At 58.7% G+C, this 25,273-nt stretch overlaps 2 protein-coding genes across 12 annotated transcripts; both read right to left on the bottom strand.

Moving 5' to 3' along the window:
* Positions 1 to 1,024: 1,024 nt before the first annotated feature.
* Positions 1,025 to 12,528, bottom strand: USP19 (ubiquitin specific peptidase 19). 11 transcript variants are annotated; one of them, XM_082663280.1, is made up of 27 exons: positions 12,378 to 12,528; positions 10,606 to 10,868; positions 10,307 to 10,342; positions 10,007 to 10,135; positions 9,787 to 9,920; positions 9,411 to 9,713; positions 9,078 to 9,294; positions 8,791 to 8,947; positions 8,604 to 8,675; positions 8,373 to 8,488; positions 8,050 to 8,264; positions 7,772 to 7,967; positions 7,560 to 7,693; positions 7,293 to 7,451; positions 7,098 to 7,208; positions 6,501 to 6,611; positions 6,315 to 6,416; positions 5,410 to 5,550; positions 5,196 to 5,314; positions 4,840 to 4,977; positions 4,414 to 4,727; positions 4,198 to 4,308; positions 3,893 to 4,109; positions 3,657 to 3,809; positions 3,395 to 3,555; positions 3,135 to 3,313; positions 1,025 to 1,464 (listed from the first exon to the last, which is right to left on the bottom strand). In XM_082663280.1, the coding sequence occupies exons 2-27, from the start codon at positions 10,730 to 10,732 to the stop codon at positions 1,348 to 1,350; spliced, it is 3,969 nt and encodes a 1,322-aa protein (XP_082519406.1). In that variant the 5' UTR covers positions 10,733 to 10,868; positions 12,378 to 12,528; the 3' UTR covers positions 1,025 to 1,347. The 11 variants fall into 11 exon arrangements, with proteins under 11 accessions (XP_082519406.1, XP_082519414.1, XP_082519405.1 ...); XM_082663288.1 differs by having other exon boundaries at positions 8,050 to 8,270; XM_082663279.1 differs by having other exon boundaries at positions 9,072 to 9,294.
* Positions 12,529 to 12,723: 195 nt separating this feature from the next.
* Positions 12,724 to 24,397, bottom strand: LAMB2 (laminin subunit beta 2). Its single transcript, XM_082663321.1, has 33 exons — positions 24,322 to 24,397; positions 24,144 to 24,229; positions 23,854 to 24,026; positions 23,629 to 23,764; positions 23,474 to 23,547; positions 22,880 to 23,068; positions 22,726 to 22,789; positions 22,286 to 22,488; positions 22,076 to 22,196; positions 21,550 to 21,738; positions 21,167 to 21,346; positions 20,933 to 21,045; positions 20,588 to 20,667; positions 20,366 to 20,498; positions 20,011 to 20,169; positions 19,806 to 19,933; positions 17,928 to 18,060; positions 17,548 to 17,740; positions 17,327 to 17,470; positions 16,849 to 17,080; positions 16,602 to 16,765; positions 16,297 to 16,521; positions 15,993 to 16,210; positions 15,793 to 15,889; positions 15,330 to 15,702; positions 15,046 to 15,230; positions 14,731 to 14,972; positions 14,303 to 14,651; positions 13,765 to 13,972; positions 13,546 to 13,687; positions 13,286 to 13,462; positions 13,035 to 13,194; positions 12,724 to 12,964 (listed from the first exon to the last, which is right to left on the bottom strand). The coding sequence occupies exons 2-33, from the start codon at positions 24,226 to 24,228 to the stop codon at positions 12,828 to 12,830; spliced, it is 5,406 nt and encodes a 1,801-aa protein (XP_082519447.1). The 5' UTR covers position 24,229; positions 24,322 to 24,397; the 3' UTR covers positions 12,724 to 12,827.
* Positions 24,398 to 25,273: the final 876 nt, after the last annotated feature.

Raw genomic sequence — 25,273 nt, forward strand, 5'->3', positions numbered from 1 at the left:
TTTGTAATACTGACCCCTCAGGCTTGGGGGCAGGATGGACCTGCCAGAATCCTGCCCCACCCCTGCCTGCCTTACACTCTTTCTGGCTTACCTGAACACCTGCCTCAGGAGTGCCTTTGCTCCCCATCTCCCCCCAGCTGGAGATGCCCAATCCTAACCCCAAACAGTTGAAGAGAATAGGAGGCAGCATTATCCACGAAGAGAGGCACGGAGGCTCTTCACAAGACTTGACCTTGCGGTATGTGTACACAAGGCAAGCCTGCTGGGACAAGCCTGCAAATCCACTGTGGGTAAACAGCCTGGGGCAGCTGCCAGAAGCCAAAGTTTTAGGGAATCAAGGGAAGAAATGGCCTGGCAGGACCCCACACCCTCCCTCCCACAGGAAGCCAGCTAAGATTAGCTCTGGTCCTCTCTGCCTGTCCTTTTGGAGGAGGGTCTCCTTTCCCACAGCAGTTTTTTTCCTGCTCTGTTCTCCCAAGGGATCCAGGTGGTTTTCAAACTACAGCAAAGAAAGACCTGAGAATAGAAAAAGAGAAAAGAGACTTCTCTCCACCCCCAAGTACTTCCTGTTCCCCAAGAAGTCCTTCCTGACCTACTGTCTGGTTGTCAGCCCCAGGCTGCTCCAATGCCTGCACCTTTTACCCCATGCTGTCAGCTTCTGGAGCTTCATGGGGTACACTCCACTCCTAGGGTGTGAGGTACCAGCAATGTTACCAACCATAGGTGCCTCCACGTGGGACCCAGAACCAGTGGGATCAAAGGGCAGGGGTCAGGCCCCAAAGAGCTGATGGCAGTAGGGGCTTCACGACACTGACACACACACACACACACACACACACACACACACACACACACACACACCCCACACACACACACACACACACACCACACACACACACACACACACACCACACACACACACCCCAGATGTTGGGAAGGGGAGGTAGTCACAGCACCTGATGTATTACAGTGACTAAGTCTGCTTATTTGTCATTTATTTTTAAAATATATTTAAACAGCAGCAATCACTTCCAAAATGCAAAAAAAAAATTACAATTTTTAGAATAAAATTATAATGTTTATAATGCGAGTCAGAAAGAATTGAAGGTACAACTGAGAATCAAATCACACAGCACTGGGCATGGCTAGAGAAGCCAAGGCCCACTGGCTGGGGGGGTCAAGTTGACAAGAGGTCCCAACGAGTGAGGTTTCCACCCTCAAATCATCCCCCCCCAACTCCCCATTGACGAAGCCAGTGTCCTCTAGGTTAGAGAAGGAGAAGCGTCAAAGAGCTGGCCCTCTGTGGGGGATCCCCCAAACCCAGTCCCCCCACCAGCCAGGGACCTGCTAATCGACCTCCTCCATGTTGCTGTAGGTGGGGGCTGGGCGGTCCACAGGGGGGGCGAAGCGTTCAGGGGCTGTCCGCGTGGGGGCCACGTCAGGGGCCTGGCCAGGGCCTAGTCCCTGCAACAGAATATGAGGACAGGGGTTGGGGGCTGCCCAGTATGCCGCCTGGCATCCCGGGGGTGCTGGCTTGGAGCCCTGGCACCCAAGGGAGGGCCCCAAGGCAGGCGCAGACAGCAGCGGCATTGAGACAGAGAGACGAGATCAGCCTGAACAGTCTCACTTTATTAACACTTTAAATACAGGAAGCTGCTTGGGCAGGGCTAAGCCCCAGGCCAAGGGTAGGAGCAGCAGGACAAACGGACAGACAGCTGGACGGGATACCCACCCTAAGATGCTCTGCCCCTGCAGGAGCCACAGTCCCCACCCTCTCCCCTCAGATGCACACACTGAGGCCCAAGCCCAGAGTTGGTCCCCACCACAGAGGCAGGCATGGCCTGGTGGGCAGGTAGGTAGGCCAGCTCACAGCAGCTGCCTGCAGGCGAGCTCATCTCCAGGGACTCTGGGATACCAGAGGATAGAACACGTTGAGCACGAGGGCCATCAAAGCTGCCACGGTGCCCAGAACAAAGTATCGGAGACAGCCCTCGTCTGGTGTGGTAGGGCCACGTGGCGGGGGGCCCACCCAGTCCTGGGGCCCCCAGGAACCCAGGGGCGCAGGCCCCTCGGGTACCGGCTCCTCCTCGGCCTCCAGCTCCTGCCAAATCCGGGAAGCCTACGGCGTGCGGAAACGGCCATCAGCACCCAGGGCGGGGGTGAGGGGGTAGGGGGACCCAGTGTCCCCAAGACCCCTGGCCATGACAGTCCCGCCCAACGTAACCGGTGCTAACCCCGTACATCCCAGGTCAAGTGGCAGAGTGGTGGACAGGCAGGAGCCAAGTGGGCCATTCGCAGGGTTGTCTAGATGGAGAGCACCACAGTGGGAGAATCTTGATGGCATTTTGGCCTCAAGAAGCTCCCCTATCGACATGCAACTTCCCCACAGGGGTTGGGTGGGGGTGGGGGTGAGGGTTAGCTGGTCAGTTTTTTAGCCCAGGCTTCCCACAGAGGAGACTGGCTCATGGAGGACAGAGCTGCCAACCCCAGAGTCATCTCCTGGCTCCCGCCCACCTACATCCAGATCCTGATAGCGGGCTCAAGGGAGGAGAGGACAGCAAGGCGGGCTCAAGGGAGGAGAGGACAGCAAGGAGACAAGTCCAGAAAAGAGTTTCGGATGTGCCCACCAACCAGGCCTATGGCATCCCATGTCAGTAAGAGAGACAGAAGATCCTGAAGGCACAGTGGGGACAAAAGCTCACCTCAGAGAGGGTGATGGCCACGTTGGCTATGGCCTGCTGGATAGGCCCTGTCCTGAGTGCACATCAGAACACAGGGACGATCACAAGTGAGGGTCTGTGGGCTAGCATGTGGGGAGTGTGCAGAGGGAAAGTTGGGAGGTGTCAGGTACAGTCTGTTCACACCACTATACCCAGTGAAATTTGGAGCAGCTACTTGGCCCGTAGCCTATGCACACACCAATGGCAGCGCGTTGCTGTGTGTGTACCTCTGTAAGTGTCCCTGCGGCCTGGGAATCGCTCTGGCTAAGGCTTTGATGTAAGGGAACCCTGTCTGTGACTCTTAAAAATCCGAAGGTTCCAGGGGCCTAGGACTGTAGAAGAGGAAGCTGTGCCCTACCCCCACCCATCTGTGAGTTGGGCCCCACTAGCCTGAGCAGCCTCCCCGTGCCTCACCTGGCTGGCAGCAGACTCAGCTGCAGGGCCTAGGTCTGGGTGGTGTTCAGAGTGACCTGCCCGGGGGGGCCTCTCCACAGGAGAGTTCCGCCGGCGGTAGAAGAGTACATAGGCATAACGCGTCACGACCTGGCTCTCGTCTACCGTTGTCACCGTGCTGTCATCAAACAAGCGCCAGCCTATGGCAAGGTGGGAAGAGTGTGAACATACCCTGCACCAACACCCCTACCATCTATCCTGCTGGCTGTGTGTGCCCTCACCCACGTCGCTGCGCTGGCTGCTGCGATCATTGGGCAGGCGTGCACAGGCAGTGTAGTGGCCACCGATCATGCCTCCATAGTGGTTGATGACAGCGTACAGGTCATAGCTGGGCAGCTGCTCCTCTTTCTGACCGATACAGAACTTGCTCAGGTCCAGGTTCCTGTGGTACCAGCCAGAGAGAGGTGAGACAGTCAATAGGTGCCCTGGATGCCGACCTTGGCCCCCATGCCCTGACTACAGTCACGAGAGCCCACTGCTCACCGAACAGGGAACTCCACCAAGTCATTGATCTTGTCACGCCAGATGAAACTGCGAAAGGAGAAGCGCTTGAGCTGCACGATGAGCACATTCGGCAGGCGCCACAACAACAGCTGCTTGGAGGCCTCGCGGTGTTGTTTGCACTGCGGGCAGTACCTGACAGGGGACAGAGGCGGAGTCAAGACCGACAGACCTCCACTCCACTCTTCCCCACTACCTGCCTGCTGCCCTGTCCTCACCAAGCCTCCTCAGGTGCCAGCACCTCAGGCCGCGTAAAGAGGTTCAGACACTGGTCCAGAGTGAAGTGGCCAGCACGGGCAGCCTCACCAGCAGAGCCTGGATCCTCAGCACATTCCAGCTCCTTGGAGGCTACCAACACAAACTCCTGCAGGCGCTCATTGTTCCGCCAGACTAGAGCCAGGCTGCAGTCATCACCCAGCTCTAGTGGGGTGTCTCCTGGAAACGGGCAGGGAAGGGAATCATGCAGCTGTGGAGAGCAGCCAGCCCAACCCACGCCAGGGGTCCCTCCCACGGCCTCAGACACCTTTGTCCTCTAGCCGCTGCTCTCGGTTGGATGCATCAATTCTATAGATAAAGAACTGGGGTGTGTGGGAATTCATGGCTTCACTTGGGTGTTGGTACCCGGGTACAGCAGCTGTGAAAGAACATGATAATCAGAGCTTTCCTGTCTACCAGAGTCTAAACAAGCTTCCTCCAACCTCCCCTACCCCAGCTCCAGAGCCTTTCACCAGACTTTTACCTTCAGGCCGGGACACCCTCTCACCAGCAGGCAAGGAGCCAAATTCAATGGGCCCACTGGCCAGCATCTCAGAAGAAACTCCACTGGTGCTGGGCACAGGGCCCCGATCAGGGGATGCCCAGGCCCGGGGGACCCCTGTGTCCCCCTCAGCCACAGGGGTCACCATCTGGAGCTCCGGTGGCTGAACAGGGTCCCTGTCATTGTCCCCAGCCTCCAGGGAGCTAGTGGACAGCAGTGTGTTGCAGCCAGGGCCCTGGGACTCCAAGGCCATGCGGCCAGGCTGGAAGGGTGGCTGGAACACACTCACAGAGTACCTGGAAACAGGCAGCAAAAGCAAGTAAGAATCCAGACCAACGTGTCCGGCACCTCTGCACTCCACCCCCACGCCCCACCTACCCCACCTTAATCCAACCACTGGGCACTTACCGGGCATATCCCTCTAGCAGCTGAGCAAGACGGGCATAAGTGAGGCGTGAGGCAGGTACACTGACCAGGAAGGGGTAGCCAATGTTCTCAGGGCGGCAGAGGCCCTTATGGTCAGGCCAATGGGTTTTCTGACAGAGCCTGGAGAGAAGGAGGAGGTAAGACTAGGGCCTTAGCCACACCTCTACGCTAGGGCTAGACCAAGGAACTGGGTATGCCAGCCCTGCCTCCCCCAGGGTCTGGTAGAGTGGGGTGGCAGGTAGAGGGCTTAAAATATATGTGCCTTTATGTGGAGAAGAGGTAGGGCAGCAAGTGGAAGGTGGAGAGGAGGGACGGGGGGAGACCACGGGAGTCCTCACTGGTTGCAGTAGCCCACGCGGTAGCAACGGGTACAGCGCTTCAGCTTCTCATCCTCTGACTGCTGCTTCCGCTGGCAGGCTGCACACTTGGAGATGGGGACGCTGGGCACCTGGGGGCGCTAGGGTGGGTCGTTTGCCTCAGTGAGGCCAGGGCAGGCAGGAACACCCCCCTCCCCCATCAGGGCCCTGTGCCATCAGGTTGGCCCCCACTCACCTGCTGCACCTCTAGCACCACCACCCGCTCCTTAGCCAACTCTGGGGATAGGAGCTCGAAGCAGAGGAGTGTGTCGGAAGGTGACACAGTGTCCAGTGAGTGGGAGGGCAAAAACACACGGTGGAAGCGATTCTTAATCACCTGAGGACAGAGAACACACAGATCCTATGTGAGGACAAGCCCTTTCCCTGGCCCTGCCACAAAGCACAAGATGACGATATGACCTTGATCTTGGGTCAAATGGGGGCAGGGTTGGGGATTGTGGCCCAAAAGAAGTATATGCCTCTGCTGGCCCCAGCCTCAGTGCCCAATGGAATAAGGAGCCTGGTGCCTCACAGAGCATGAAAAGACCAAGACTGGGGCAGGTATCAACCATACCAGCTCTCCACACCAAGGGCCTCTACCCGGCTGTCAACCAGTGGGCCCTGTTGAGACTGCACCGTGGTTACTATGAAGGGGCCGCATTCAAGGAGGCATCTCCCTACCTCTACCCCCGAGGTAAAGGACACTACCAGGCAGCAGGCTAGGAACCTTTGGGGAAAACCGGCACACAGATCTGGGAAAACAGGAGGGAGAAGCAGAATGGATGGAGAACGTCTATAGCTGGTGGATGGCTAGTCCTGCAGCTCAAGCTCCTTGTCTGAAGAAGGAAGAGCAGCTGGGGGCCAACAACAAAAGGGGGAATAAATCCAGATGATGGCTGGGAACTGAGAACACCTCAGTTACATAGCCCAAATGCCTGGTTTCAACCATGTCTCAACCAATAGCACCCCACCTGTCTTTGTGCAGTCACATGCACGTTTGTGTGTACACATACAGATGCTAATGATCGTACACACGTATCTGCGCGCTGCAAACACAGACATGTGTCCATGCGCGTAAGAGCCTTGGAAAGACAGACACACCTCAGCCAGACGCAGGTTCTCAGGCTTCACGTGGACACTCTGAGACAGGGAGTCCAACACTTCACTTGCACTGGAGTTCTCCTTGCTGATGCTCACCAGAAACTGTGGTGACAAGAGTACAGAGTCCATGGTGGGAGGTAGGCCAGGGTCTCTGCGAAAGCCCAGCAATACGGGCTTACTTCTCACCTTGACGGGCTTGCTGTGGGGCTCCCGGGCAAAATAGAAGATGGGGAGAACCTTTTGCTTCTGTGGCAAGGGCACCGGCAGGTACAGGAACGGGTCAAAAGTGATGGAGACCTGCAAATGTACAGTTTCCACTGGGTGGCCACAGAGGGAGTGGGGGGCAGGATGCTTGTGCCCCGAGAGCCCAATCCACGCCCTTGGAGGGCTCTCAGGGTCTCACAGCCAACCAGCAAATTCTCAGGCTTGACAACACTAGATGGACGAGGAGAACCATTAGGAGAGAACAATCCCTGTTTCTGGTAGTTGAGGCCTTCCTCAGCCAAGCCGCTTTAACCATCTGCCTCTCATTTGCACACCTTGTGCCTTTCCAATCTTACCCATCCCCACCCCACCTTACATCACCCAAACATCACTTTTACCTCAGTCAGGAAGCCTACCAAGCCTGACCTCTGCAGCCCACACAGGGCCTAAGGCCTCCCCCTCACCTTCTTTGCCCAAATCTTGCCCTGCAACACCTAAAGATGCACATGCCTCTGACCCCATTCTGACCAGGCTAGCTAGGACAAGCCGGGGGTGTCTTTCTAGGAGAATCCGTCACACCTTTGCGCACACGGGGCACACCAGCTTCGACTTGTACTGTCCCTGAAATAGGTCCACGATGAAAGAGTCATTCCTCATCTTGTGCCGCTGCCAGGCTTCCTCAGCTACCACCTGAGGAGCAGAGTGGTGAGAACCGAGGAGACCTGGGGACGGGGACGTGCATGAGACATGCCCACCTCCGCCCCCAACTCTGACCTCATCAGGTCGCCCATCTGAGTCCACGGTCTCCGTGTAGGGCTTATTCTGAATACGGTTCAAGTCCTCGTGCAGCCCATCCAGCAGGAAAGCCATGAACTCCTGGGCATCGTGCTGTGCATAGCCTGTGAACTGGCTGGCCTTGCTCGCCACAATGGCCTGGAAGCAGCGGCAAGATGTGAGCATGGAGCCCCAGCACCTACAATGCACCCAGCTGGCTAGCCCTTCCCACCCTCTCCAGCCAAGGTAGGAGTGGCCACAGATCACCTTCAACTTGGAGGGCTGGAAGGCATGGTGGGTTCCCTTCCACAGCGCCCGGAGCAGCACAGCAAAGCCGATGGCCAGACGCCCACCAGTCCCCAGTGGGTTGTTGTAGTTGATCTCGGCCTCAAAGGAGCGGTCTAGGGACAGCAACCAAGGAGAGGTGTGAGCAGGGGAAGATATCCCCCATCCCCGGGGCTCTAAGCCCCCGTTCTCACCGTGGAAGAAGTCCCGCAGCTCCCGAGTATTGGACAGAGACTGGATGACGCTGTTCATGAAACAGGTGTTGCCTAGATTGACAAGGCCAGTGAAGCCCGGCAGACACACCTTCTTCTCTTCCTCCTCCTCTTCCTCCACGCTGTCTCCACTCACCGGGCTGTGGGGCATTGGAGGCACCATACATGTGGGCTTGGGCTGTGGGAGCAAGAGGGGCATGAGAGAGTAGCCCTGGGCTCTCCAGCCTTCATCCTTGGCCCTCCCCACCAAGGATTCTCACCGATGCCAGGTGTGGCTCTGGCTTTGGGGCTACATGCTCCATGGGGGTGCGGGCTGCCACACCATCTAGGCCTGTGTCCTCAGATCGAGCCTTGGGTTTCTCCTTCTCCACAGCCCGGGCTTCCTCCTGGCCTGTCAGGGGGTGGGGGGTACCTCCCGGTGGGGTTGAATCCAGAGGGGTTGGACCTGTCGGCACGGCTACCTTTGCACCACCCACTGCACCTTAAAAAGGGGGAATGGTGGGGCTGGTGGTTAGCAGCATGTGGCACGGGGTGGGGGTCTGGGTCATGAGGACTGGGCAATGAAGGGAGCTCGTGTGCAGACCTCGTGCAGCTGGGGCCTCCAGACCCCCCCAGCGCTGACTCTGCCGCTTGCGGAGGCAGATGTCGATGCGAGAGGCCGTGAAGCAGAAGGTGCACTGCTCTGGCTCGATCAGGTTCCTGCAGGAAGAGGCTAAACTCAGAAAATTAGGTGGAGGGGATGCAGGGCTAGATGGGTCAGGGGGATGGAGCCCAGGGTGGGACTTGCACAGTGGCGGGGCCGGGCACCACCCACCTGAGCTTCACCTGCCAACGGAAGATGGTGTGGGGCCCACAGCCCGGGTGCGGTCTCAGGAAGTTTCCGTCCCTGTAGAGGCAGAGCAGGGGCAGAGAGCAGAAGAGGCAGGAGAAAGAACATAAGACGCACTGTCCTGCCTGAAGCACACTGTCTGCCCTATGTGTCTGCCCGCCCACCCACCCACCTGGTCTGGAAGATAAGCGTGAAGTCCTGCTCGCGGAAAAGCACTCGAGATGTGTCCCTGCAGATTTCCTTCACGTACACGTGCACCACCACTGAGTCCGGCCCCTTCTCATACGAGTCATTCTTGACAAATGCCAGGTTCACCATGGACTTGGGCTCTATGTTGAGACCACATCTCAGCACCACCCAGGACAGGTTCCAGCCTGTTCCTACTCTACTTCCTAGCCACCCACCAACCTTGCAACCCAAACTAGAGCTCTGCCTGCCCACCCCCAGCCCCACCTTTACCATCCACCAAGGCTGCAGCATCTGCTGCCACTGCCATCTCCTCTTTGGAACGATCATCTTTCTCAGAGTCTCTGCTCCGGGCCATGACTGGGGACACTGGGTCATTCCTGGGGGCTACTGCCTTCTTTCCTGTCAAAAGTGCTAGATTCTCCTCTGAGCCCAGGAGGCAGGTCTGGGGGTTCAGTGGTGGTACGCGGAGCTGTTCCTCAGCCTCAGCCTGTTCATGGCGAGATTGTGGGCAGGATCAGCCCTGGGTCTGGCAGGCGGCCCCCCACTGCAGTCCACACCCTTCCCCCTCACCTCCCAACTCCCAAGCAGACACCCCACTCTCACCTGGGTGGCCGGCTCAGCCAGGAATTGGGGGGCATCACCCCGGGGTCCAGGGCCATCTCTGGACCCTTCCCCCTCCGGCCCTCTGTGGAGATGCACAGCCCTCTTGGCACTGGGCCCTGCTTGGGCCCCAGGGCCAGCCCCTGCGCCTACCTCACCACGGCCCTGGGCCCGCTTCTGGTTCCGGGCCTCCTGCTTAGCCCGGCGGGGCTCAGGGCCTGGCTCCAGGGCAACAGGAGACGGCTCCTGCCCATTCTCCTGGCACCGCAGCCCTGGCACCAACTCCTGGGTCCCAAGAGGTTTCTTCTGCCAAAGATACAGCAGTCAGGCCCTGTTAACTACACTGAGTATCCCTACCCTACTCTGCTCTGAAACTTACCAGGAGAGAGGGCCACGTGAGCAGAGGCACCTTCTTGGGCAGTGACAGCTGCAGGAGGCCACCTTTGCGAGACTGCACTTTGGTGCAAGAACTTTCTATCTCAGCATAGAAAACACCACCCCACTGCCGACCACCTGGCAACAGAGTGGGAGGAGTGAGCTGGGGTAGGGGATATCAAAGGATTCAAGTATACTGCTGGGCTCAAAGCAGATGGACATACCTGGAAGCCGCACCACACAGTCTGTGTCTGTGAAGGCAGCATCTACCTCCTCCAGCCGCAGGGGACCGGCTCCCACACGCAGCTTGACAAACACCTCATCAGCACTCTGCCTCCAATCAAGCAACAACTCTACAGAGGGAGTGTCAAAAAGATTGTGAAAGTCTCCATGAAATTTTGATGGGAGTAAGCAGGTACCAGACACCCAGCCCTAATGCAACTGCTCTAGATAAGGACTATATCCCCAGTGCCCCCTCCTCTCCCGTAGCACTCTATCATCCAAGAGGCTTATTCATTACTCACCGTCTTTGGTCGGCTCCTCCCGAGTGAATGCTGACCCTGACAACAAAGGAAAGAACAGGGAAAGGATGATGGACAGGCAGTCTCCAAGACTATAACATCCCACCAAACACCATCTTTAGGACTTCAGCCAAGTACCCCAACTTCAAAACTGAGGCTCTACCCAGCCTGCCATTGGTCCTTCTCTCAGCATCAGACCAGGATGGAAGGAACAGCAAAAAAGTCATCTCCCAATCCCCAATCTGTATGCTCAACAGGAAGGGAGGAGAGGAAGGCCACAAGCACTCTGGGAATGCCACTACCACCTCTCCTAGGATCTCCATCCTTGTTCTCCTGGTTTGCTGGATCCTTCTGCTTCTTCTTACTGGTGGCCTCCTCCAGTCCTGGGGGCCCTCTCCTTGGGCCTGTGGTGCTGGCCCCGCCAGACATCTTGAGCCGCTTGGGTGACAGCCAGAGTGCCCCGGGGTCGGCAACGGTGTCTGGGTCAGGGCTACGGCGCTTTCTTCCTGGCCCAGCTATCTTGGCAACTCTTTGTGGACAAATTCTCCAGCAAGGAACTGACAGCCTAACGAGAAGGGGACAAGTGATCACTACCAAGGCCCAAAATTTGCTCCTTGGTTACACCCAGGGCTCAGCAACCTGGGACACTTCTAAGCCTATGGAGAAATCTCTCTCTACTACCTGATGTAGCCCTAGATACTCTCAGACTATTCCTAAGGCGGAATAAATAATGCAAGTAGAAGCAACCACTTCTGGCTGAGCCTCCTAGATGCCTGCCATACAGACCCACAAAGAGAGAAGCCTCACTGAGGAGGTGTCAGGTCAAGGCAGCCATGGCCTGGGACCAGGCTCCTCCAATCTGGAGAGGAGCCATAGCTCCAGCCCACAGGGCTGGCACACTGAGCAGGGTGCTCACTTTTCCTTCACTCTCACTGGCTGCTTAGTCACCACCCGAGAAGTAGGAGGAAGGCAAGAAAGGAGGAGACAGACAATTAAACAGCAGGAGGACCAGGCTCTGTGGCTGAAAACAGGCCCAGCCCAGGTGCCACCACTGCCCAGGCATCATCTTGAGGTTAAGGAGCCCCACCTGCCACCTGCCAGTTCCCACCCTCCTCTGAACCTGCTTCTGTGCACTGCTTGGTTTTTGTTTTTGTTTTCTTACATCTGGAGAGATTCCCCTCTCCAGCTGCTCTCCTATGCAAAGAGGGGCCTGCAAAAGCTAAGGTGAAAAGGGTATTCAGATGTCACATTTCCCTTTCAGCAGCATCTCTGCCTCAGGGTGGGCATGCAGTCTGAGACTGAAACAGGCATTATCTCCTTCCTTCCCATGTCCACCCCCTCATCAGCTCTTAGCCAGTTTCCCACAGACCCACCAGTGGATTCTGGGCTGTTTCTCCATCCAAAATAAAGGTCTCAAAATTGAGATAAGGGTGGGGATGAACGAACCATGGATCCAGGATCCCTGGCAGGCTCAAGCATGGCCTGAGACAGTAGAAGGACAGATAGTGACTAGTCTGTGTTCCCCAGAGTGTGAGTGTGTGGGAGTAGGGAGCGGAGGTTTGGCGGGGGACGGGGGGATTCTTCTACGGGTCAGATGTGGGACTGGTGGGCTAGATCTTCAGTGACGACAGGTCCAGAATCGAGGGGTGGACATCTGCTACCTCTTTGCTCCCAGGCCCCAGCTGAAGGTCGCGTCCCTACCCTCTCCTCCTGGGACGTTGAGGAAGGAACGGGGCTGCCTAGAGCCCCAAGGTGGCCTAATACGGCCGCGCGGGGTTACTGACCACAGACCAGCGCCCCGGCCGGGCTGCGACCCAGCTCCAGCCTCCGAACCCTGGGCCCGCCACCACCTCCTCCAGGAAGCCGCCCTCGCTCGCCGCCAGCCCTCTTCGAGACGGCAGGCCGGCCACAGGCTTTAGTGTAACGGCCCCGCCTGCATCAGTGGGCCCGGCACGCCGCAGGGCTCGAGGGGCGGAGACTGGTACGGCCCGTGACCTTGAACAGGTCGCCCTAGGCCCGCGTCTCGGCCTCCCTGCTCCGGCGAGACAGGCGAGCAGCGGCCAGCCCCACTCACCGAGCTAGGCCGCTGCAGCCAGCCCTCTTCGGGCCCTGGCAACCCGCTCTCGATTCCGGTTCCGGCGTCAGGTCGGTTCCGGTTCCGGCGCGCCCCTCCCCCGTCCCGGCGCCGCCGCCACCACGGCCTCAGCTGCTTGTTTTGTTTCCACTTCCAGTTACGGCCGCGGGTGCCTGAACGCAGAGCTGGTGACGCACTTCCGGCGGGAGCAGCTCCGGGGCGGGCCGAACGGAGGAGGCGGGGCTCCGGTGCCTTGGCCTCGGTGGGGCCCTGCTGGTCGCAGCTTCTAGGTTCCGCCCAGAGACTCCGCCCTCCCCAAATCAGAGTCGGTCACACAGCGGGGATTCACACTGGTTTATTGGGGGCCTTGCCAGGCTGGGGACTTTTCCATGCACAGGCAGTAATAAGTGCGGGGCGAGGCTGGGGACTGGGGTAGGCCTCGGGTAGGGGTCACTGGCAGGTGTTGTAGATCTGGACCTGCAAGTTGATGGCTTGAAGCACACTGCGCATCCTGGCCTCCAGCCCGTCCAGCTGAGCCGCTTTGCCCTCCAGCGCCCGCTCGTTCTCCTCATAAGTGCCTTCCAGCTCTAGGAGAGACAGGTCTCAGATGAAGGGTCCTTCTCCCAGAGTCCCACATCTCTGGCGTCCCATCCTCACCTTGCAGCCGCTGCAGCTTGTCCTGAGCAGCCTGCAACAAGCCGCGAGCCTCATCCCGCAGTTGTTCTGCCCGTGCCTGTGCAGCCAGCACACCCTGGGCCTTGCGCTCAGCCAGGGCCCTCACTGTCTGGTACTGGTCACCTAGTGGGCCCTTCAGCAGCTGCAGATATAGAGGTCCGGGGCAGGGTAGTGGCCCAGTGGAGGCCCAGCCTCTACCCCCACCCCTTCCAACTGGCTCTGCCTCAACCCACCTGTTCAGCTTCCCGGGCACGACCCTGGGCACTGCCAGCTGTTTCTTCAGCGCTAGAGGCTGCCAGGCTATTCCCTGCTCGCTTCAATTTCAGAGCCTCCAGGAGACCATCCAATTGCTGAGCCCGCTCACCTGCAGAGCTCAATGCCTTCTCTGTACCTGCCATCCTCTCCTGAACCTGCCACGGGTGGGCCTAGGGTTAAACAGGTTTATGCAGCATGCTCACAACCTTGCCCCACTGATGTCCCAGGGAGACCACACCTGGTGCAGGGTCTGCTCTGTGTCCTGTGTGTCAACCACTGCCCCCTGGATGGCACCCTGAGCAGCACCCTGTGCCCGCTGGGCCTCCTCCAGCGCTGCCTGTACTGTCTCTGCCTTCTGTTTCTCACCCTCAGCCCGGCTCCTGGAGAAGAGAGGGAATCAGGACTTGCAAGTATCAGAACTAGGTGTCAAGGATGGGGTCCAAGGTTGGGGTCAGACCGTGCCCGCTGTGCATCCTTCAGTAGCTGCTCTGCCCGATGCACGTCTCCCACAGTACGCGCCAGGATCGTGTCCACATCTGCCAGGCTCCGGACCCGCTCTGCAATCTCGCCCGCCAAGTGCCGGATCTGCTCAGGTGACGCTGGGATGGAGAGCTCTAGCACCCGTGTGGCCACCATCTCAATGCTGTCAGGATCAGCCCCCTCCTCTATGGGGACACAGGCAAGGGCTTAAGGACACAGATTCCCCAGCACGGGCATGGGGACACAGTCTTGGGGTATGGACTCAGGGACCACACATGGGGTATGGATTTGCTAATAGGCATAAGGATGTAACCACAATGACAGGGACTATACATGGGACATAGATGCAGGGTCGTGGACTTGGGGACTACATATGGGCACGGGCTCAGGGTCCAGACACCCTGAGCCCTTGCCCATCTGTGGTCACAGACACAGGTACAGTGCAGGCCCTGACCCAAGTATGAACACAGACATGGGGGAAACACCACATGGCCTGGGCCACAAGGGAGGCTCACGGCTGAGGAAGTCCTTCACACTCTGGATAAGTTCCCGCAGTTCCTGGTTGGCCTGTTCCACCTGTCCCCTGGAAGCATTAGCCTTGTCCAGGGCTGCCTGGGCCCGCTGCTGTGCCTCGCCTGCCTGCCGACGGGTCTCAGCTACCTGGCTGAGGATGCCACCACCTTCTGCCAATGCCCGCTGCAGTTCTGCCTGTGTGTGGCGGGCCCGACCCAGCGCCAGATCCGCCATGGCTGCTGCCCCACTGCAGCTGAGGCCCCCACAACGGGGCTGCCCATCCTCGTCCCGACAGCCAGCACCCCCGCAAGGGCTCGTAGCACAGGGTGCATCTCCCGGGGACCCACACACCTGCCAGGCACAGAACAAGTCAGGGTCTGGGGGAAGGAACAGCCACACCCATATGTCCCACCCGACACTTGTGCCTCACCAGTTCATTTATGCCTGTCAGGCTCAGGGCATGGGTATGGGCAGAGAGCTCGCCCAGTGCCTGCTGGTTGGCCATGTGCTTGCGGTTGAAGTCCTTCTTTCGGGCACCCATCAGCACCTCTGTCCGGTGCCGTGTGGCTGCTGAGTTGCTCACAGGGCTGGGCACTGTCAGGGCTGACATGTTGGCACGACGTTCTGCCTCTGCAGACAGGCTGTGGGCATGGCGGATGCTGTCATAGGCACCTAAGTCGGGCAGAGGCAGGCAGTCAGCTGAAGATCAACCCTGATCCACCCGCCTAGTTGACCAACAACTCACCCAGGAAGTTTGAATGCTTGAGCAGGTCCAGATGCTGGTCAAGCTGCCGCAGTGTGAGATTAAGTGCAAGCCCGTCTCGCTCTAGACTGCTTAGTGCATGGTTGGCATTGAAATTCTTGTCCTGCACATCTGTGAGCTCTGCTTCCAGCTGGGTCAGGTGCTCAGTGGCCTCCCCAATTTCACGCCTGCATGGGGTGATGAGGAGATATTATTTATAGAGACTTCAGCCCTAATGCATCGGGCCTCGGCCCCATCCCACCATGTATCCTCAGGCCCGTCCGCACCGCAACTCCTCTGTGGCCTCCACGAGCTGTGCAGTGGAGGCAGCTGAGGCGTTACGGGCACCGACGATCCCCTGCACAGTGCCCAGCTTCTCCTGCATGTGCCAGAAGCTGCTCTCAAAGGCACCCAGCACACCCGTCTGCTGCAGCTCCTGCGCCCACTGCTCCAGGCGCCGTGTACGAGCAGCCAGGTCCTGTACCACACGGTCCCAGTCCCCGAAGCATGCGTGGCAGGGGTGGCAGGCAGGAAAGACGCCCGAGAAGCCACGGGCACACTGGTCACAGCGCACGCCAGACATGCCCAGGCGGCAGCTGCAGTGACCTGTGGAACGGTGACACTGAGGTGTGTCTATCCCACGAGGGTCACAATCACAGGCTGCAGGAAAAGGGAAGACCACAGAGTTAGGGCGCCAGTGGGGCATCCTTGGAAGTCCCCCATCCACCCTGGCCCCACGAGCCCCCTTACCGCGGCACTGCAACCCAGGGTCTCCCCAGTGGAGCTCCTGGCACTCAGAACAGGTTCGCCCACCGAAGCCAGCATGGCAGTGGCACTGTCCTGTGAACTAGAGTGGGAACAGGGCAGAGGTCAGTCAGAGGCTGAACCCTCAAGACGTGAGGCAGGCAGCTGGCCCCATCTCCCCAGGGATCCACAGGAAGGTCCCATACCTCATTGCAGGTGGGGCCTCTGGCTCGGCTTGGGTGGCAGGCACAGGGCTGGCAGCCATGGCCACTGGTAAGGTTCCAGAAGTTGGGGGCACAGCGGTCACAGCTAGGGCCCTGGACATTGGGGAGGCATGGGCACTGCCCACTGCTTGGGTCACAGTTGCACCGGTCAGTGGATGGGCACTGCTGGGGATCTGTGCCCAGCAGGTTGCAGGTGCAGCCTATGCCAGCCAAGATGAGCACACTGGTTAAGGAGAGCTGGAGCAGGGAGCCCCACCTCAGCCACCCCCTCCATACCCACACTCACGGTGACAGCTCTGTCGGGCAGCCTGCCCATGGAAGCCAGGCTTGCAGTGGGCACAGTGCGGCCCCTCTGTGTGGTGTAAGCAGCGCAGGCATTGCCCCGAGTGGGAGTCACAGGCATCAGGGTCCGTGGGGTCAATGTTACCACTGCATTCGCATGGTTGGCACTGGCCGCCTGGCCTTGATGGGTCCCCAAAGTGCCCAGGGGCACAAGCTTCGCACCGCAGCCCTGCCCACGGTCGGGGGAAGGCGTGAGTGCTCAGCCCAGCTGCCCCACCCTGATCCCACGCCTGCACCTTACCCACTCACCTGTGTAGCCTGCCCTGCAGTGGCACAGGATCTGCTGGGAGTACCCATCCCGATGGCAAGAAGTAGCAAAGTGCCGCCGGCTCCCGGGGCCTTCAGGGCAGGGACAGGGCCGGCACTGGCCCCCATATGGCAGCCGTGGGTCCCCGTGGAAGCCAGCAATGCACCTGCAGGGAGAAGGAGGAAGAGCTGTGTCATCCCTGAGCAGCCCGCCCACCCACCAGCTCACTCATAGCTGCTTCAGGCTCACCTTTCACAGTGCTCACCCCCTGTGTGGTCACGGCATCCCAGGCAAGCGCCTGTGTGGGGGTCACATTCGTCTGCATGCCCGTTGCAGACACACGGCCGGCAGTTAGGGAATCCCCACTGGCCACGCTGGCAGCGGTCGCAGCGAAGCCCAAATGCACCAGTTTGGCAGGGGCATTGCCCATTGGTTGCTTCACACAGGCCGCTGAGTGCCCCCTCAGGGCTGCACTGGCAGGCTGGGGGCAAGGCAGAGGCTAAGCCAGGGAGAGGGTTTGAGGGGAGTTTGGGTGAGGTCACGGTAGAAGGTCAGGGAATGGAAGAGAACTGCAAGTGACCAGGGCTGAGAGTATGGGGTCCAAAGCAGAGCTGGAAAAAGGAAGAAGCAGAGCCAGAGGAAGGAGGGAGAACAGTAGTGGCAGCGGGGCAGAGGTGGGGGCGGTGTGTGGAGAGAAGAACAGGAGAGACAAAGGGGCAGGTGATACCTTGACAGCCTGTGGGGCCAAAGCCATAGTAGCCAGGGGCACAGAGGTCACAGCGACGCCCAACCACTGCAGGTTTGCACAGGCACTGACCACCATGGGGGTTGCACTCAGAGCTCAGTGAGCCCTGGGGGTCACACTGACAGGCTGTGGGGAGAGGGGACAGGGCAGGTCAAGCTGAGCCCACACACCTCCACCCCACCAGCCAAACCACAGGCACTCACGCAGGGCTCCGTTGTAGACCAGTGTGGACAGGCTGATGAGGAGCGGGGCGCAGGCCTCAGAGGGAAGGGTCTTGCTGGGCACCAGACCCTCCTCGTGGCAGCGGTAGTGTTCAAAGGTGGCACGGCGCTCCAGAGAAGCCGCATCACCCCCACTAAACATCTCCAGCACCAGGACACGGGGCAGCAGCACCAGCTTAAGAGATGAGCAAGGAAGAATAAAGTTCAGACCCAGGACCATGTTGGAACTGCCAGGACACTAAGCTTAGCACTGCCACAGACCTGCCTCTTCTGTCACAGACCCCTTCTATACAGTCACCACTACAGGACCCATCCCACAGGCCCTGCCATCTTGGTTGGTGTGGGAAGAGGGAACTATTCACCGAGTCAATGAGTAGGCTGGGTCCAGAATAGGGGGCCTCAGGCTGGGCACCTCCTCCTGTTCGCACCAGCTTGAGATGCAGCTTGTAGGAGATGCCAGGCTCAAGGCAGACAGGTCTGGGAAACACCATGTACCTGAGGTAGGTGAGGACAGGTATGGGGTCACCCAGGCTTCCCGTATCAATCATCTTGGGCCTCCCCACCCCACACACAGCAACCAAATCATTGGCCAAGAAAGATACTAGGGCTGCGCCAGGCCAAAAACAGCTGGACAGCCTGACGGAGAATCTCTACAGAAGATTCCCATAAATGTGCCTTCACTGGGATCATCACCTGTGCAGACAGTCTTGCTGAGAACACTCCATACAGCCTTGCAACCCCAGAGCATTTCCCTGGCACAAATGCTTGCCAATTTTCCCTCAATGCCCTTTTTACGCTTCCTCCAACCTCGACCTCCAGCCTCCAGTCACGGCTCCTCTTCACCAAGACTGCATCACCTCCCCTCACCCCAGGTCATTCCCATCAGCCTGCAAACCCATGCTAGGGTTATTTTATCCCCCCTGAAAAAAATCTTTGCTCAAGATTTGAGTCTCTCCCTGGCTGCTGCTTTGTCTTTGCTCTCCTGACCAACAAACCCCTAAAATTTAACTGTAGTCACTGCCTCCACTGTCTAGCCTCCCACTCCAGGGGAGCTTTTGCCCCCTCCAGCATGCCATAGAGTCAGCCTGTCCCAAGGTCACCAGTGACCTCCATTTAGCCAAACCCAGTGGCCACTCCTCTATTCTTATCTGCTCCAGCATCCAGCAGCATGCAGTGAGGTCAGTGCGCCTTCCTTCCTGAGACGCTCTTCTCTTGGCTTCTGGGACCTTGTGCAGACTCCTGATTTCTCCCCATCCCCCAGCTACTCCCTCTCTACTGGGCTCTAACACTAGAGTACCCCAAAGCTTGGTTCTGCTCCTCCTTCCTTTCTCTGGTCATTTAATCTAGAGCCACCTCTTTAGGGACAAGTCCCAAATTTACATCTCCAACCTGAGCCCTCCAGTAATTCCAGACACAGAAGTCCAACCACCCACTGGCCTTGTCCCCCATGTCTAAGCATCTCAGAACTGCTCCTTCCTATGTCTCCATCTCAGCGAAGAACACATGCCATCCAGATGCCCAAGCCCCAAACCCTAGAGTCACCTTTCCACTTTTTCTCCCTTTCCTAAGCCATCAGCTCTGCCACTGGAACCCTCTGGAAACTTCCTTTTCTCGCCACCTCAACTGCTACACCTGTGTCCAGCCCACTGTCACTTAGCTAACTCAATAGCTGCCAGCAGATCTCCCAGCTTCCACCTTGGCCCTTTAGGTCTATTCTCCTCTCAGAAACTAGGGGAATCTTTGCTAAACATAAGTCACAGTTGGCAAAATGTCTATAATGGGTACAGCCAGCTTCATTATGCTATTCTCTGTTTCTATGTATTTTTATTTTTACATGATAAAAAGTTAAGAAAAAAGTGATGAAAAAAGATACATGAAACAAATACTACCCAAAATATAATTAAGCCTTAGTCAGACCAGTTACATCCCCACTCAGAGTACTCTGACACCCTCCCTTCCCCCCAAGGGCACTACCTATCCTGACAATCAATGGGCTCCCCTTATTTCCTGCCTTGGCCTCTGGAACTTATACCCCTGAAGGAGCAGGTCTTGTTCTGTCTACTTCCTTCCTCTGACCAGTGCCACGCCCAGCAGCAGCTGGCAAACAGTACGCAGGAGGAGGAGGCACTTGAAGGAAGGAACAGATGAATGAGCAGGGGGGTCTTCCAAGTGCCCTGCAGGGAGCTTAGGGCTGACCCACAACCCCCCACAGTTGTAGGTGCTACCATTAGTGTCCTCACCTGGTGCCTGGTCGCAGGGTCCCTGGGATGTGGTCATCCTTGGGCAGCATGTGCCCACATGGGCTGTGGGCAGATACAGGCCCTGGGCGCTGCACAGTCAGTTCCATCTCTGCCCATTGCTCAGGTACCTAGGGGAATGGGGTGATGGATGAGATGCTCCCACATCCAGAGGGTCAGCTCTGGGTTAGGTGTCACAAGGTCTGACCTGGGGCTCCAAGCGCAGTAGCAGGTCATAGTCCATGGCTCTTGGTACAGAGGCCACCAGGAACTCCAGTGCCTGGCCTTCCCGCAGCCTAACAAAGCCTGGGCCAGTCCAAGATGGAATCCCCCCAGGGGTCACCAGGCGTGCCACCACATCAGATACCTGGGAAGCAATGAGGCTGGGGGTGTGGGCTCAGGCAAGGCACTGCCTCTTTTGCCACAGCCTGTCCCCAAACCCCAGCTCTCTAGTTGAGGCCCTGCCCGAGGCAGACACCCTCCCTATACCAGGCACCACCCATAACCCTGCCTCTCCAGCCATAATATCACCCATGCCCTGTCCTTCAACAGTGCCCCCCTACCTGCCCCCGAGCTTCCTCAGCCTCCCAAGTTAGGTGGTCAAGGAAGGGCCGGAAGTAACCAGGCTGCACCTGCTCACAGCGTCGCCCCACCATGTTCTGGCGGCAGTGGCACTGACCTGTGGCCTCGTTGCACCTGGGGAACACATGGTTACTCAAGAAGGATCCCCTTTCCCGCCCAGGATCTTTTCCCACCCCTCCCAGGGCCCCTTATACAGTACTCACTGGGGATCCAGGGCACCACCGACATCACAGTCACATGGACGGCAGCCAAGTAGGTCGTGGCTCAGGCCCCAGTGGCCAGGCTGGGGGAGAAGAGGTTGCTGAGGGCCAGAAATAGACCCCCCTCTCTGCCCAACAGGGAATCTAATGATGGCTCTCAGCCTCTACCACCCCTTGGGGAAAGCCTGGCCCCCCGACCACTGGCTCCCACGCTTGGCCTCCCAGACCTGAGGCCTCTCAACCAGGATCGGACCCAAAGCCCTCAGCGCCCACCCAGTGGGGCAGGGACACCACTCCCATCGCTATCCTCTGAGGAGAAGTGCAGAACTCCAGCCCCTCCAGTCGCACCAGGCAGCGGTTGCAGCCACGTCCAGTCACTAAACGCTTGCAGAAACAGGCTCCACTGTTGCGGTCACAAGGGGTGCCCCCTGGCACTGTGCCCCGTGTATCACACCGACATTCTGTGGAGAAGGAGACCCATCAGCACTTTGGGGAGCTGGGGCAGTGCTCGTGTCCAGTTGGGTCCAGAGTAAGAGGTCAAGGGTTAAGGTCAGCACAGGAGTTAGGACAGGAAGCACATACGCTGGCAGCCTAGAGGGTCACTGGCACTGAGCCCAAAGAAGCCATCACGGCACTGCTGGCAGCGAGAGCCCACCACATTTTCTTTGCAGCGACACTGGCCCGAGACCAGCCCCAGTGCAGGATCATCATGGGGATCACAGCGACCACCGTCTTGGGAACCCATGGGGTCACAGTCACAGGCTGAGAGCACAAAGAAGTGCAGGGTTACCCTTATGCCAACTAGCCCAGCACCAGTCATCTCTCAAGCCCCCACCCTAGATTCCCAGTCTGGCTCCACCCTCCATCCCCCCACCCCAAATCCCTGCAACCTGCACAGCAGTCTGGCACTTCAGCTCATACCCCAGGATCAGCCTTCCCTCTCCCATGTCCAATTCCAGCCTTACAGCGACACACGGCTGGGTCTCGCAGGTCCTTGGTTGGGTCACGGTAGAAGAAGGGTCGGCAGAGCTCACACTGGCGCCCAGCTGTGTTGTGCTGACACCCATCACACACACCTCCACTCACGTTGCCAGATGCCAGGTATATGGCCATGTCGAAGTGGCAGCTGTAGGTATGCCCATGGCACTCACACTCTTGGGAGAGGGGAGGGAAGAGCAGGGCAAAGGCCACTTGAGGGACCATGTCCTGAGAGTAAGGGGCTTAGGGGCCCCCAGTGCCACCTTAGGTCCCTGCCACAGGCCAGAATTTGTGGGTGGGGGTTCAGGGACTTTAAGGCTTCAGCATCATACTGGGCCCCTAACCAGAGCAGACTGTGGCAGAGGGTTGAGGGAGTCCCCAGGGGCATCAAGACCAGGATACCCTTCAGGCACAGCCTAGGTGTTAGGGGCTTAATCAACCAGCTCTAGGTTCTGCCCAGGGCACAGCCAGGCCACAGAGTCCTGGGGCTATGAGGGCCAGGGTCTCACTTACTCCTGCAGGCGTGACTGTGGCCGTCCTCAGCCGGATGCCAGGGCAGATCATGATAGAAGTCCTGACACCGCTCACAGTTGAAGCCACGAGTGTTGTGTTTGCAGATGCAGGCCCCATGAACCTAGCAGGGTGGGTAGGCAAGTGGTCAGCACTGTCCAGCCATGCCTGCCCCTGCCCCCAGCCCTACTCCAGCCAGTTGAAGACCCTCACCATGCCCTCAGCATGGGCTGGTGCCCCTGGGGCGGGTGCACACTGTGAGGCGTGTCCATAGCAGAAGCAGTTGCCACGCACAACCAGCTCATACAGGGCATAATAGTACTTCTCGCGGATCTCCCGCCGTGGGTCAAGCAGGTTGTCCCCGAGCGTGTGTAGCCGTGTCAGGTTCACCCGTAGATTGGTGATCTTTAGCAGGTCTAAGTGGGGGAAAGGGGTTGGGGGCCAGCTGTCCAGGCAGGCTCTTGCTGCCCCATGCCCACCCAGGAGCTGAAGCTGCCAAGGTCACCTTGGGAGACCTCCTGTCTACAGCTATATGAGCTAAATTGGACTTGGCACCTGCCCTAGGAAGCACCCAGAATAGCTACTGAGGCCCCAGATAGTCATCACCAGCCGGAGGCTGGGACTGCGCCAGCCTCAAAGAATGGAACACTCACTCTGGATCCATGGGCTATAGGGGTCTGGAATAGGGATTGCAGGGTCCAGCACACGATAGATGACCTGGAAGGGCATAGAGTCATTAGAGACACTGGACCTGCCTCATGCCCGTCGTGCCCCGCTTCTGCCCCAAGCCCAGATCCCAGCCCTCACCTCGCCTTCAGTGGATGGCTCAATCTCTGAATAGCGAGACTCACAGACTACGTCATCCCAGTGCCGTGGGGGAGCCAGTGGGACTCCTGGGAAGTCAGCCCCACAGTCATAGGAGAAATATCTGTACACGTGCCAGGTGCGTCCAAAGTCTGCTGAGCGCTCCACCAGCATGGCAGCAGGGCGAAACGTCTGGGTGGGGAGCATGGCTGATCAGCGGGCACTAGGACCCAAGTCCAGCCCAGGCCCATCAAGAGCCCTGCCCAGCTGGGGCCTGCCCTCAAGCAGCTCACAGACAGGTGGAGGTGACCAGGGGAAGCCAAGCAAGGATCAGGAAGGGAAGCCACCTCTAGTGGGGAGATTCAGCGGTCACGGGGCCCAGGGAGGCAGCACCTGACCCAGCCTGGGATTGAGGCAGCGTGTACAAAGGCCTGGAGGGGGCAGGCAACAGAAGGTGTGGGAGGTGAAAGAGCCTCCCATCCAGCCAGGGCACAGCATATGAGCACAGGGAGGCTGGGCTGAAGAGCTGGGACTCTGTTCAGGGGCAATGGGGAGCCAAGCAGGGTGCTTCAAGCAGGCTCCCAGACACGCGGGCACCTTGAAGGTCATAATGAGGTGCGTGAAATGGAACTCAGCCTCCAAGTCCAGCTGGATGGTGACCACGGGGACACCTGGGGCAGGAGTCGGAGGTCAGGGACTTGAGGCTACTTGGTGGACAGCCCTGCTCACCCATACCTCACCCACAGCCTCACCATTCTCTGACTGCCACCAGGCTGCCCGGCGCTGTGGTGCAAAGCTGGTAACTACATTCTGGATGCGATGGCTGTTTGGGTTGTCTCTAGCAGAGAAGGGGCGCCGGGAGTCACACAGGAAGCATTTCTTCTCGTCCTGGGTCGGGTCAGGGTCAGGATCAGCGTTAGTACCTCAGCCAGTGGGCACCACCCTGAGCCAGCCCCCCACCTCAACTCCAATCACACCTGCAGGTGACTGACGATGCAGTAGGGCTGGGGCCCATGCAAGCCACAGGTGGATGAGGCGGTCAGTCTGTCAGCACGGCCCACCAGCAGGTCCCCTGTGGCGGGGTAGCAGCTTCCCCGCGAACAGCCTGGAACATCCGGGGCCGGGGCCTGGGCCAGGGCGGTGGCCGGCACTGGGAACAGGGGGTCAGCTGGTTCTGCTGCACTCCCACCCCATAGCCCCAGAGCCAGCTACCCCAGGACCCACCATCACATCCCGCAACCCCCAGGCCTTCACCAGGCCCTCTCACCACTCAGCAGCAGGCCCAGTAGAAGCTGCCAGGGCCCAGGCTGTCCCCGCAGGTCCCTCCCTTGTTCCCCTGCGGCCCGCTCCATCCTGAAGAGGAGAGGAATCAGGATGAGGGGGGATGAGAGGTCTGGGGCCCATGCCCATCTATCCCCTCCCTTGGGGTCCCGTGTTGACTCTGCCTGTGTGGGTCCTTGGCTGATTCCCCACTCGGTCCTCTGTCTGTCCGGCGGTCCCTCCACTAGCTCGGAGTCCGGCGACTTTGAGCAAAGTTGGGAAGTACGGCAGGAAGCAAAGCACGGAGCGGATCTCGGGCAGGAGCACAACATCATGCAGAAACCCCCACCTCTCTGGAAACGACTCTCACTCTAGAAACTAGACACAGGCTGGCTCACCTGCAAATCTTTATTGTGCCCTCATGCCCAGGTCTGCACAGAGCCAGGGGAACACAGGGTTTGGGGCCCTTAGGCCACTATAGTTAGCGGACGCACCAAGCAGGGGCTATGGCATGAACAAAGAAGAGGAGTCTGATCTTTGAGACCTCAAGTGGCCCATGGAAACTAGCCTTTGTCTCCAGTGTCATTGGTGCTGTGGAAGTCACCATCAATTAGGCTTTTCAGTCCCAGGGCTCCAGCATCAGTGGGGAGGTGGAAGGGTGCACTCAGGGTGTCAAGCTCCCCTACTCAGGGATGTGGGATGGACAGCCTGGCCGGAAGGACAGGACAACATACGGGTAGCGGGGGAGATGGAGAAAGGCCATCTCCTGCCCAGGGTCTCCGCCTCCCCCAATCACTACAACAAGTAGGCATGAGAAGAGCTCAGTTTCCCACTATGAAAATGAGTGCTGGTCACTGACAACAGACCAGAGCAGTAGCAAGCAAATCCAGATCTTATGGCTCTTCATCCACTCCAGGCCTTCTGGCCCACCGAGAGCTTCCGAGCCCGGGCTTGGAATGCGCGCTGCCCAGAGCCCATGCCCCACCCAGGCCCCTGGGACTGCGGTAGGGACCACGGATTCTGGGGGTCTGTAGGGCCCTGTCGGGGTGGCTTTGAGCTGCCACAGCTGCGCCCACTGTCTGGGTCAGGTGGAGAGTACCCCAGAGGTGTAGGCCCAGGGGAGAAAGCTGGGGTTCT

The sequence above is a fragment of the Grampus griseus genome (assembly GCF_964374135.1).
Source record: "Grampus griseus genome assembly, chromosome: 10".
NCBI classification, from domain to species: domain Eukaryota; kingdom Metazoa; phylum Chordata; class Mammalia; order Artiodactyla; family Delphinidae; genus Grampus; species Grampus griseus.